Raw genomic sequence first — 13095 nt, forward strand, 5'->3', positions numbered from 1 at the left:
GGACAAACGATCTCGATTGGGCGAGTTTCGCAAGATATTCGTCAAAATAGTTTTTCCGTTTTCCGGGCACTGCTGACACTGACTAATCACTTATGACTACTGTTAAAGTGAGCTTATGGGATGTATGTCGAACTCACTGAACATTAAAAGAAAAGCAACAACCTAAGAGACCGCAAATCCATCTGGTCTAGCTAACCAACTCTAGCCGACAGTGGACACAACTAGATCAAACGATATTGGTGTCATAAGCGCGTTGTTGTTTATTTGGTCAGAATGTACCTTGCGTCTGTATTTATCCTCGTTGAAACAAGAAAGAATCGGGACATGGGGACACGCTGACCGATAATAGACTTACTTACATATTAACTAACTATAGTGCCCACACTAGCTACAAATGTTAGCCTATAAGCTAGAGAATCCCGTCCTCTAGCTAACAAATGCTAGCCACTTTAGCATAGCTAGCGTGTCTGTGAGTTAACAAAGCAGGCGTGCGTCTAAACAGCCGATTCGGTGTATGGAAGACAAAGATAATGGTTTGACTTTGTTTAGCCTTCGCGATCGCGTCAGCTCGCTGTTTGCCGTTTTCCATGCAGCGAAAATATCCCAACCATGCAGGCGATGTAAACAATAACGTTACATGGCGTGGCACCCACAGTATAGCCTGGGTGTGCACTGTGGAGGAGAAGCTAGCTGTGGATCAGACACACCGAGGCCAAAGGGACCTCGATGCTAGTGTGTCTGCACGCTCGTTGTAACGGCGAAACCATTCTTTTAATGATGCCTAACTAAACTGCATTTAGACATGGATAGATGTGGCCCGGTTACATCTATATGTTGCTAACGTTAGCTAAACAGGCTAATTCCTCAGCATGGACTGTGCCTTGAAGTCAGGCCCTGCACTGATTTCATGACAATGGCTCATAAACTGAGAATTACAGGTCTCCGAGGTGCGGAATGGTAACGTTTTGGTTCAACACAAGTGAAACAATGGGCTGGTCTTGTTAGCATTAGCTGACCATCAGGATTACAAATTAAGTTAAAAAGTGTACAAATATTCATAGTTTATTATTTAGTGGTGTCTGGCATACAGCAAAGTGAAATAATAGGGCACAATTCACCAACTTTATTGGGTGTTTGACACGCACAACCTGATCAGCCCGTGGGCCGCTACACAATCCTCTGGGTAGTGATTAGATGATGTGCCTGATGTCACGTCTGTCAGCAGCATCACTTAGCTCCCTTCACTTTGGCAGCCTGTGTGCATGACTGCCTATATGTCTTAAAGTTTCCCCATCCTGCTTGTGTACATGAAAAGTGGTGTTATGGGGTCATTCTGCCATAACTGTGTGTGTGTGTAAGCATTCCTAAAGGGACGTTTTGGTCTTCACAAAACGGCAACGAGCACCGTGCAGTGTTTATAATGCATAGTGTAGATTGCGTGCGATCTTGGCGGTGGCACAGGGATTGTGAAGTACAGTCAGTGAGGTGTAAACAAGGACGAGAATGTAGCGTATTGACACGCAGCCTCTGGCTCCCGTGGTTTTGGGTCTAGTGGGATAATAAGCCACAGAGGGAAGTTCGGTATCCGTATGGAGCTGATCTGATGGCTTCCTCCCAGGCAAAGAGGCGAGTGGCATCCTGTAACTCACTCGCAATCACACTTTGTGAGTGTTTTGTTGATGGCGCACAGCTGCAGCTATTCTCCTTTTACTGTTAATCAGATCTGTTGCTAATGACCTGTATAATTAAAACTTTTAGGCATGCTTCATTTTCTTATTACCACAGGGCCATCTGCTGCAGATTTAGTTTGTATCTCAGGAAACCGCGCTTTATTTTCAAATAGCGCACTTAAACCCTACAATAACTGTATTTGTATGTTTGTGACACAGATAGTTTGTGCTTCTTTCTTTCAAGCACTGCTGAAGTCTGTTGCTGTTGAGCACTTGGTCTTCATATTAACAACGACCCACATTTTCTCTGGTGTTATTGTTGATCAGTGTTGGTTCATTGTTGTCTCACCCTCAAGCTTTAGGGCAACATTGGAGGTGTCCTGAGGACAATGGGACAATGATTTAAAACAGTGTCTAACGTTATCATTTGAGCGTCAATAAGAATCTGAATATCAGAAATGCTCCTTGTCAATTTTTTTCTACTGTCTCTCTTGAAGCCTCGCCTCATTCTCTCCTTTCCATACAATGGCCTAATGATCAATGTCTAGCAATTCAACGGACGGCATCCTTGTTTTAGGATCAATATCATTGGTAATGTCAGTAGTGAAATCACTGCCTGTGGATTGCGTATCGCTTTTGTGCATTAAGCTAGTTGGAAGGTTTAAGTGTCATGTTCAGACTCCTTTCGTCTTTGTTTTGCTTGTGAACTTCCTCCTCATAGATCTGTGAGTCTTGTTCTGACTTGCACAGGTTTGAGTGTCTTGCCACAGGCTATGTTTTTCCTCCCCTTCACCCCCTGCCCGGTCTCTTCTTCTGTCCTTTGGCATTTCGCTCCTTTGTTTTTACCAGGTCCCCCCTCTGCCTGTCTGTCGCCTGGGCTTCATTCGCCCATGTCTGTTTTATATTCTCTCTTTGGTGTTGCATCAGGTTGGGCCTCTTCATCTTAATGCAAAATGACAACTAATAAAATAACAAGATCTTCTCCCCTGTCTTTTCTCCCTCGTCTTCCAGACTGGAATTAATACCCAGGCCGGAGAGCTCGGAAAAAGGGAGTTTTGTTGTGGCATGTTGTCAATCATCATATTCTTCCACTCCAAACATATCTTCGACTACATTGATGACTAAGACGCTGGCTTAGTGTTGATATTATTCACAGTGGAGAAAAAGAAATGCGGTCTCTATGAATGAGTGTTTGGAGGGAGTAACATGTCGTTCATAACGTCGGTCTGTATGGTTGAATGGGCATCACCATGTGTGTCTCTATGAGAAAGCCAGCGAAATACACAAACAGGAGCAAGGGAGAAATCTGATCCAGAGCTTGCATTTATGACTCAGGCCCATTTACACAGGATGAGGCCTACACACACACACACACACACACACACACACACACACACACACACACACACACACACACACACACACACACACACACACACACACACACACACACACACACTCTAAGACTAATGGATATTGATCCAGGAGATGGAGACTGATTGAGGTCCTCCAGGCCTAAAGCTGCCAAGTCAGACACTGAACAGCCACCTAATGCCTATTGCTATACAAAGCAGTTTTCTTTTATCATCCTGTGAAGTGGATGTAAACAGAGGTGCATCACAGATCAATACAAATGCATGATGTGAAGGATAGGTTTGTTGCGAGTTCGTTTTGCTCCTGTCTTGATTAAATAAATTTTGTTCTTACTGCACAGAACATAATCCTAGAAAAGAAAACATCAAATCAATATGTGATACATGAGGGTTGAGCACATCCTCCAATTACTAAAAATGCTGCTATACTACACTATAGAGAGTTTACAAAGCTTTCTTTTTCATTCACGATTCATACACAGCTGCTTTCACACAAATCAGTGTTATAAATGACATTCTCAGTTTCCCAGCAACTGTGCTTTTTCATATGCAACATTGTCCCTAACATTTCAATACGACCAGAATTTTTTGATAAAGCAACTTTAATATTGGTACAATACTGACATTGCATCTGGATCTAGCTGAACTGAAAGAATAGAGGGTAAAACCTTAGGACACTGAGTGTGATATGTAGGCCTCTGTGATAGGCAGAGCCTGTTCTCTCTCGATTGCTTTTCACGCTTATTCACACAAGCGCTTTCTCCAATTTCCCACCCTCGCTGACCAGAGCTCTGTCTCCTCCGTCGCGTCTTCTCCCCATTTTTGTTTTAAGGCCACAGTGCACTACATTTACTATTTCCTGCAGCAGCACAAACCTAAGGCGCTGCACTAACCCCCCGAGTAACTGCGCTATTGTGCAAGAGAAGAGTGAGCATAATAAATGGAAGCCAGCTGGAGGGAAGGATGATGGTTATGAGATTTTACCCTTTTATTTAGCAGGGCTGCTTCATTCAACAGCAAATGCATGGCTCGGGAAAAAAGCTTTTTAGAAAGGCCTGGAGATTAAACTAAAAGGTGGGGATAAAAAAAACTTCTTCTACTCGAACTATTCCATTTATTGTGGCATTAAAAATGTGATGTTTCAGTTGGAAAGGCATTCATCCCTTAAAATGAAGCACAAACGCAACCTCAACAAGAGCAGCCACACAGGCACTTGAAAACCACAAGTGGTACAGACAAAGTGTCATTGATATATGTGGGTGATGACAGAAATTTCAGGGAATTTCATCATTATATAGAATTGTTTACTTTGGAGAGAAAAGCCTTCCAAATAATACAACTAGCCCATTACCTCTATGTTTCTGTGGAGAAAATAGCAGAAAATGATGGGTTTGTAAAGAGTAAATTATTGAAATTGCTCTAATTTTCCCATGAGTAGCTGTGTAAACACAGTCCGTCTCATCACCAATAACAGGTGCGGGTACATTAAAATTTAAAGGCAGATTACAGCTATCGGCAAGCAAACCCCTCTTCAGCCTGCTGTTAGGCCAGTTTGAGTCTGAGGGCTTATTTTTTTACCTAATTGAGGTACCAACTGTTGAAAGACGTGGCCGTACGATCGGCTCTAGTAAATCACTGGTGTTCCAACCCACACGGCTGCCAGGCTCTTGGAGAATGACACTTCAGATCTGGGTTAGACCCTGTTTGACGGTGATCTGGTGTTCCTTTAAATCACACCACAGAAACTGACCACTGGACAGCTTCCAGAAGCCATTCTAACAAGACGAATCCCCAGCACTGGTCACATTTGTATTCATGCCCATCTGGTGAAAGTTTACTCTCTTTCTAACTAAGTCTAGAGACAGTAAAGTCTCTGGCTTTTTAGCTGCAAATTGCTGTGTTCACCATCAGGTTGAAACTTTGTCTGCATTTCAACAAAAGGTAGTCTACAATTAGTTCTCACATGGACAATAACGCCTTGTGAGAGCGAATTAGTAGAAAGAAAAGAAACAATGTTGTCTGGAAAACCAGAACAGTAAACAGTGTGTTGGCTGAGGGGAACTGTAAAGTCAGGTAAGTCAGGTTTTCAGTGAATTCAACACTAATCCCTAACTCTCACAAGAAGTCATGTGTTGAACTGTTCGTCTGCTTTGTTTGCACATTTACTGCACCAGTGTGCCTCAGTCCTGTCTTTTCTGGGCTTTGTAGAAACCAAAGTTAATTTGTCCCCACTTGTGAAGAAATGCTGCTAGCGTTCTTATTTGGTTATGGGTGTGATTATCTTTGGGAGGGATTATAGTGGAACGCAAAGACAAGTTGTTCTAACCAAGGAGAATCCAAAAGCAATCCTCCAACTGCTGACCAGCAGGGAATCACCTCCTTGCTTCATGTAAATGATGGTGATTCAGCGTTATTGATGCAAATGTTGAAATCACTTATGCAAATGTAAGGTTTGGGGAACTACCATGGTAACAGACAAACAGGGAGTTTGTTTTGCTCTGACCTCACAGATTAGGGTTCTTGGTTAAAAACCTGGCCCGTATGCCTGGCTCAAACGAACGCAGTCACTTTTCAATCAGAACGTGGTGAAGGAAGCCATCGAACGCCGCAGAGCCAAATGAATGGCAGCGCTGGAGTTCTTTTAGAGCCCAAAGCATGAATGATGTCAGCGTGAACTTTTAGGCACAGCACGGTAACACAAAACCAAAACCAGAACAAAAACAGCCGGATTGCATTTCAGAGGGAACAGCTTTCACTTCCTTGATAGCCAGCTCCCTTTTTAAACATGTTTGGTCTTTCTCTGGAGTTGCAGCTATTACCAGGACTGTGAACGTGATGCAGCAGCAGCACAGGTCCCTCTGTCGCTGAGGTTTGTGTGTGATGTTGGCTCCTCTGATAGCACTAGGCGTGTTAGAGGTGAAAGTTCATTGGATTACACACGCTCAACCAACCTAATCCAGTGTGTAGTCTGTGGGATTACCGAGCCTGTGTTTTACATGTACAGGGATGAAGGAAAGGAGAGGTGAGGAAGTGTATATGACATAGATAGTGCTTCACATTTTATAACCAAATATGAGTGTCACCTGTTTGTTAACCACCAGATTCACTGGTGGCTTCATCCACTGACTAAAACGGCATGGGAGGGTATTTGTAAAAGCCTTGAAGTCTTTGTGTTGAAAAAGGCTTAAAAAAATCAATATATAGATGTTTTTATTGATATTATGCTTTTTTTAAATTCTAAAGATTGAAAATTTGGACACCAAACATCAGACGAAGTACAGACTTCATGAGTCCTTATGAGTAGTGTTTGTCTACACAAACACAAATCAATGTGTTTTTACTTACTACTCAGGATGAGACATGACGCTGCTCAATGCACTGACCTTCAGCGACACAAAACAAATCCACGGTGTATGCTGCAATTGGAAAAAGCCGACAGGACGCAATTCAAAGAGGGAAATATTGCATACACTCTTGTGGTGTTTGCTTTCATAATGTCCGCCATAAAAGCTAGTTTTCCACCCGACACTAAAGCAGCCATCAGCTATCACACCAGTCTGTGTCTCTACCAATGAGCCTATGGAAAACGGGGCTTAGCCTGTGGCCTGCGCCGACCACTCGCACAGACACACACTAGATAAGGACCAGACACGAGCAAAGGTCAACAGATAAGAGCTAACGGCGGCAGCGTTTTATGTGGTCTTAATATGGACCACGGAGTTCAGGGTGGGATCATCGCATGCATTTGGATGCACTGAAAGCAAAGTTTGCCCAGGCGTCGTGAACTTGGAAAAGTACGCCTGAAATAAATAAGCAGATGTTTGCTGATGTGGTAACATACTGTAGCTGTCAGTCAGAGCTTTTTTTTGGGTCAGGCAGAACAAAGTGTTCTTTTTATACGCACTTGGTTTTCAGACTAGGTAATGAGAAGTGAAACAAGGGCTGCTGAACACCCACTGAACCTTTTGCTGCCACAGCTGAGTCTGAGTTAATAAAAGTTCAATGCGATGATGCCAAATATTGTGTTGTCCATTAGCCATGGAAGTGAATGGTTAGAACGTTTGTCAGATGTGTAAATTAAAGAGTTCTTGGCTTTTAGAGGCCACACACACACACACACACACACACACACACACACACCTCTCGCCTCTCCGTGTGTTTATTAAAAGGAGCTTGTCCCACTTTCGCTCCTCATCCGCTGCGCTCTCGTTTTGTAATGTCTCCGGCGTGACAGCTAATTGGTGTGAGCTCGGGGAGAATTTGCCGCCCCGCCGCCGCCTCCCCCAAAACAAGCTGGAACGAGACGGGGGAAAGAGTCGAGGGGGCAGAGAGGAACATGGAGAGAAGACGGAGAGGAAGGAGCAGGCGGGAGGTAGGTCGCCGCGGAGAGCAGGTCGCCGGAGGCCGTGAAATCATTTTTACGCATTCTTGTCAGAGGCGCATAAACAATACTGCTCGGAGCGAGTGAATGATTTTATTGTCTTGTTAGAAGGAAATAAGGAAGCTTATAGTGAGCAGGTGGACCGGAAAGGAGAGAAGAGGGAGAGAGAGAGCATGATCTGAGAAAGATAATGACGAGAGAAGTGTGACTGTGAGCACCAGCTGCCCAAGCTGTGTTAACATAGTTTCAGCTAGTTAATGAAAGGAATTTATAAGGATCAGTGTGAACGATTCACCAGAATGGTCCTTGCTCCTATTTAGAGAGCGAGACAGAGAGTCAACCAAACTGGGACATGTCCTGAAAGACCATTGTACTCCTTTCTTCTTTGGGTCTCCAGTGCATTCAAAACTGCTTTCTCACTGAAGCCCTTCCTTCTTTCCTCACTTTCTCTCCCTCTGTCTTTTCCTTTTGGCCACTGTTCACAGCCTGTTTTCTCCCGTTAAGGGCCAGTAACCCAGAGCAATTGATTCCTAGTAAACATCACAGTCAGTGCGCCTTTGTGTATGAAAGCAATGGCTGCCGAGCGCCAAGCTCCTCCACAGTCCCAGGTGTCTCCCGGCAAAATAAAGAGCACTTTCAACTACTGTCCTTCAGCCTCTTGCTTGGACAAAACCCGATTCTTCATCATGCTATAGTGTCTAAAAAGGTAGTTTTGCCCCTGGGATCGCAGAGGAGGGCAGGTAACGACATGGTTGGAGCTGGTCTGCTCTGCCAGATCTGTGATTGCTTTAAACTCCATTGACAGGCAGCAGTGATGGAGCGAATGTAACTGATGGTGAGGACACGAGTGACAATGAAACAAGGATCGTTTAATAAGCCAGTCGCACGTAGCTGCCGTGCTGCACACCTGCTGCATTACACTTGTGTTAACAAAGATGCGTTGAAAGTGGTGCCACAGCACTGGGCGGCAGGTTATCGCTCCATAAATACCACAGTAGTGAGCGTATGCTTCTAAACGGAGATAACAAACCCTTTCATTCTCTCCGAAACTTTGATAAGCTGATGTCATGCGTCCAACCGATTCCACTTTTTCGTTGGGTGTCCCACCACCTACACTACACCAAACCAAACAACAGAGATCCTCTCAGATCCCTGAGGCAGCCTGCTGCTAAATGCTTGTCAATGGCCCTTGACTTTTCAAATGCTGGATGAAGCCCCGCAGACGTATCCACCACCACGCTCTGCGAGAAGGCTCTGACAGCGGGGGCATTACTCACCGCTCTGCCTCACGCTGCAACCCAGCCAGCGTGAGGCACACAATAGGTATTTTTTTTAAATGAAAGGGGGGGGGGGTCTTTCCTCTTTGAGTCAAGCGATGACTGTGCCTGACGAGAAGGGGAAGGCACGGCCCGCAGAAAGGGCGGCTCAGACGCAGGAGTGGTGTGTGAGGGAGAGAGAGCTGTCTGTGGAGGATACAGTGTGGACAGTGTTGAGTGGCGCCGGGGTCTGGGTGAGTTCACTGTGTCAGACTGTTTGCATGGGTTTAGGTCATTTTTTTATTTTTTATTTGCCTTTTCATTTCCTCAGCGTCTGTGAGGAGTGCGTGTGATCTGCTTAACTTTATCCAAACAGCCCGGCCAACGTTTTGGTGGTGGGCTTATCCTGCTATGGGTTTAATCAAAGTGTGTGTGTGTGTGTGTGTGTGTGTGGTAATGTCCTGTTGTATCTCAGAGGAAAGCCCTCCCTTCATGATCATGTCTTTATCCACACATGCAGCATATTGCCCTCCGTCCTCATCCATGTGTTTGACTTACGGCGCGGCTACGAATCTTATTGTTTAGACAGCGATAAGATGTGGGCAATAACCACTGTATTCTGTTATAACATTGTTGAACACTGTGGCTTAAGTGGACGTCTTTGGCATCACAAATATGCGAGGCATGTGGGCGTTTGGTCTTCCTCCTGCCTTTTTCTTTTTCCATTGCTTTGCCGCCTCATCCCATCGATTCTCCGTGAAAGTTCTCCAAAGGTTTGGAGAAAACGCCCCCGGGATCTCGGAGCCTCTGTTCTCTCTTCCACTTTCCCATGCCGTGTGTGTATGTGTGAGCTTTTCCTCGTGAACACGGGGCCCCCGTGGCGCTGGCGGTTCTTTCCGACGTGTTCGGTCATGTGTAGTTTTATGTGAATTGCGCTGCTTTATGTTCATTATTGGACGTTTGCCAGTAGCGGAACGTTGCACGTCCGTGTGGTGAGGTAGTTGCTCTTTTAGGGTCTCAGACACCCCTGTTGTGTTTTGGTGTAAAGTGAAGCCAGTAGTCCCTGCGTTGTACTTAAAGTATAAAGTCTCTCTACTCTGGTTTGTTTATGTTAAAACATTTATTCTGTAGTTCAGAGTAACCTAGTCTACATTTGTTCTAGTTAACTGGCCGCTCCTAACTGCTGCTAACAGGTGTAAATGGTTATTCAGTCCTGTGATGGACCACAACCGGCCTCCTGCCCAGTGGCTGCTGGGATTGACTGCTGCAGAGTTGTGATGCATGGACAGTCAGCTGTTACCTGACAGCTCTGGCTACACCATCCATATAGACGGACTATTATTACATAAAGCCCATAGACAAAACAAGTGAGAGGTGCTTTAGAAAAGAAATATATTGCACTCTTCCCAATATGATATCCAATTAGCAGATGACATGGGGTCATTATTAATTGATAACTTGTTGCTGGTGAGGGGAGGCATCTTGTTTATCAATTTAATTTGGCAATTGTGTTGAAAAGAGCAAGCATTGAGCTGCAATGATCATTATTTTTGATACCGGTTTTACTGTTGCTTTAATTGGAATTCATGTAAGAATGATTCAAGCAATTAATTACACTGCGACTCCCTCTGGTTACTGAGCAACTCGGTGCCACAGCAAAGTGTGAATACTTACAAACTAAATGAGCATTTAGAGTTTGGGAATTTTATTACGTATAAAATTTATGAGGAGGTTTTATATGTTTAGCACTTAACTGTGACATATTAAATGCTATACAATCACTCACATACTGTCACTGATACCTGACAGTACCACCTGCTTCTCTTTGCCTTAATGCACTGCTCTGTGGGGGTAAACAGGAAGGAGCAAGCCTGAGTCAGAGCGGTCGTGGAGCATGTGTCACTGAGTCAGCCGGTCGAGTGTCCAGCCTGTTTACATCCTGACAACGCATGACACTCACCGTATCACCCCCTCAGCCACAGCAGCGGCCTCTCACACACCGGCTATAGGCTGGATCAATGGGCCGATTGTTGTGCGGTCTGAGACGCCAGTGATGGGTCGGTCATGAGTTATAGGGGGATGAAAACATGATCGCTGCATCCACCGTTTCTGTGAAAGCAAAACATCCCGGTCACAAATGATCCATCAGTTTCACAGATCTGTAACAATGTTCGTTGGTTTAGCCGGTGTTTTCACAGCTTTACTGTGTTAGTCTCCCTGTGTATCTAACAAATATTTATTCTTTATTTGTGTTTTAATAATTTGCTCCATTTGTTTGTCTGCCTGCAGATGGATCCCTCCCTAAAGAGCCAAAAGGAGATGTATCGAGTCAGATAGCAGGTAAAACAAACATTCCCATACAAAAATGTATAAAACGTAAATTAGGATTTTGCTCATGTATGGTGACCATGATTCTTCATAGACGTGTCATCAATATTGGCCACTCAAACCCAAGATAAAAGGAGGACACTGAGTTGGCAGGTTGATCCGGAGCCTCAGGGCCGTGATGGAGATGGCCCCGCTGCCTAGAGGCCTAGAGGCAAAGGCCGTGAAAGTACGGATGCAGTTATGTCTCATGATACTTGGCGCTCCCGCTACTGTTTGGCCCGTCCCCGTAAAGCTGTTACGATAGTGTTCCTTTAAAGCTTCCCGGTGCTTGCCAGCGTTCACTTCCTGGTACAGAGCAGGGTGAAAGATTAGGCATGTCCATCTGTTGGCCTAGCCTACTTAGCCACTGGTCTGACTGGGCAGCCGGAGAGAGGGGAGCGGAGGAGTGCAGTGCTGTTATGTAATAACGCTAATGCCCCTGGACCATGACAGATGTGCTGAGGCTCCCCTGGTGCGCTTCCATCACTGTCTCGTCTCGCTTCCTCCCTCTGCCTCCCTACTAGAAGTACTCCAGCATCCCTGGATCCAGTTAACGTAAATCACTCGTCGGTTGCATCCTGCAAGTTGAGGTTTCATGCGTGCATCACCTCCAGATGGCGTATTCGTGCAAACTGCAATGGCAGAGGGAATTCTGCAGCAGGCGTCTGCTATAGGACAGGAGGCAAGCAAGCGAGGGAGTTTAGTTCTTTTTGTACTGGCTGTTACAGTAATATTGCTATTCACTCTCAGTCTTGTCACCATTTTCAGAATACGATCAGGTGGCACCGAAAGACCCAGACAAATTCACTCTTGGCAGCGATAACAAGCCCTCTTTTCTCCGTCTCTCTGACTTCGGCCTCTCTCTTCCCTCCTCTCCTGCTGTTTTTGGGTCGCCGGGGTAAACCTGGCCTGCTTCTCGCCCGGCTAGCCTACCCTGCTATTAGAGGTCTGGACGGATGGAGAGAACAGAGAAAGGCGGAGGTGAAGGAAAGCTGCTTTCCCTCTCTCTCTCGTCCAGGCCTGGGATTTGGGGACAAAGAGTAAAATGGAAGAACAGAGAGGGTCTGAGTGAGTTAGCAACAAACACAGGCTGCACTGTTAACCGCGTAGCCTTCCTGCAAAATGAAACTCGGGTTTCATCGATGAGGCCTATTGAACTGAAAATTCATGGTGCTGGGAAGATTTATGTATGTATTAACTAAGAAAAAATGTGGCGCAGCCAGTCTGCCTTTGCCTAGAGCACTGACACGAGTGGAGGCTCAGCATACACAAATATGGATTTATTGTTCTGTCGCCAATTGAAACCATAGATTTTAATCACGTGTTTATACTTGGTAACTAGTTTTGTGTTTGTGTATGTGTACGGTGGCATAGCCGGTGCCAGCTGTACCCACAATAGGTGCATTGTTAGAGCAGCACAGCTGGGTTTCAGCACAACAGCCAATCACATCAGCTCTTCTGGTTTCCTTATTATGAAGCAGATAAGAGGCAGAAAGAGAGAGAGAGAGAGAGAGAGGCACCTGTGTGACGTAATGACTCAGATGATTAAGATAGTGTTGTCTGCTGAGAGAGTAATAATAATATCAATATCAGAAGCAGAATGAATTAGACCAACAAGCAGAAATGCATATTTGCGTGAAAGCACTAGAAAGCATCACAATCAGTCATATTTGTTAAGCATTGACTTGGATAAACCTGCATCATTTCTATCAACACTGGCACAGACACACAACCTGTGTGTCCAGTGCTTCGCTGTCTCTGACCTGGCTCTTCGGAGCATCACCGATCAGGATCCAATCCACTCCCTCAGCCTCTGTGAATTCCTGCCATTCCCACACATCCCTCAGCCAGGAATTTTTGGCACACTGTAAATGTGGGAAGTCCACAAGTATGTACACATACACACACACACACACACACACACACACACACACACACACACACACACACACAAACACTCCCAGTCCTATCTTTCCCTTGACCCATAGCAGCTGGTTTAGAGCCATGGTGTCCATGTCCAAGTCAGCAGTGGGTGAGCCAATGTGAGA

General features: G+C 45.2%; 1 protein-coding gene across 4 annotated transcripts in view; it reads left to right on the forward strand.

Moving 5' to 3' along the window:
• The window catches only part of trioa (trio Rho guanine nucleotide exchange factor a), a 50634-nt gene that overhangs the window by 773 nt on the left and 36766 nt on the right, over window positions 1-13095 (forward strand). Inside the window, exons 1-2 of one of the 4 annotated variants that reach the window (XM_055512991.1) lie at window positions 7097-7415; window positions 10970-11020. In XM_055512991.1, the coding sequence (XP_055368966.1) occupies window positions 7112-7415; window positions 10970-11020 (355 nt within the window). In that variant the 5' untranslated portion in view covers window positions 7097-7111. Of the gene's footprint in view, window positions 1-7096; window positions 7416-10969; window positions 11021-13095 lie in introns of those variants that run through there. The other 3 variants (XM_055512993.1, XM_055512992.1, XM_029166725.3) reach the window with 3 other exon arrangements.

The sequence above is a fragment of the Betta splendens genome, chromosome 11 (assembly GCF_900634795.4).
Source record: "Betta splendens chromosome 11, fBetSpl5.4, whole genome shotgun sequence".
Classification (NCBI taxonomy): domain Eukaryota; kingdom Metazoa; phylum Chordata; class Actinopteri; order Anabantiformes; family Osphronemidae; genus Betta; species Betta splendens.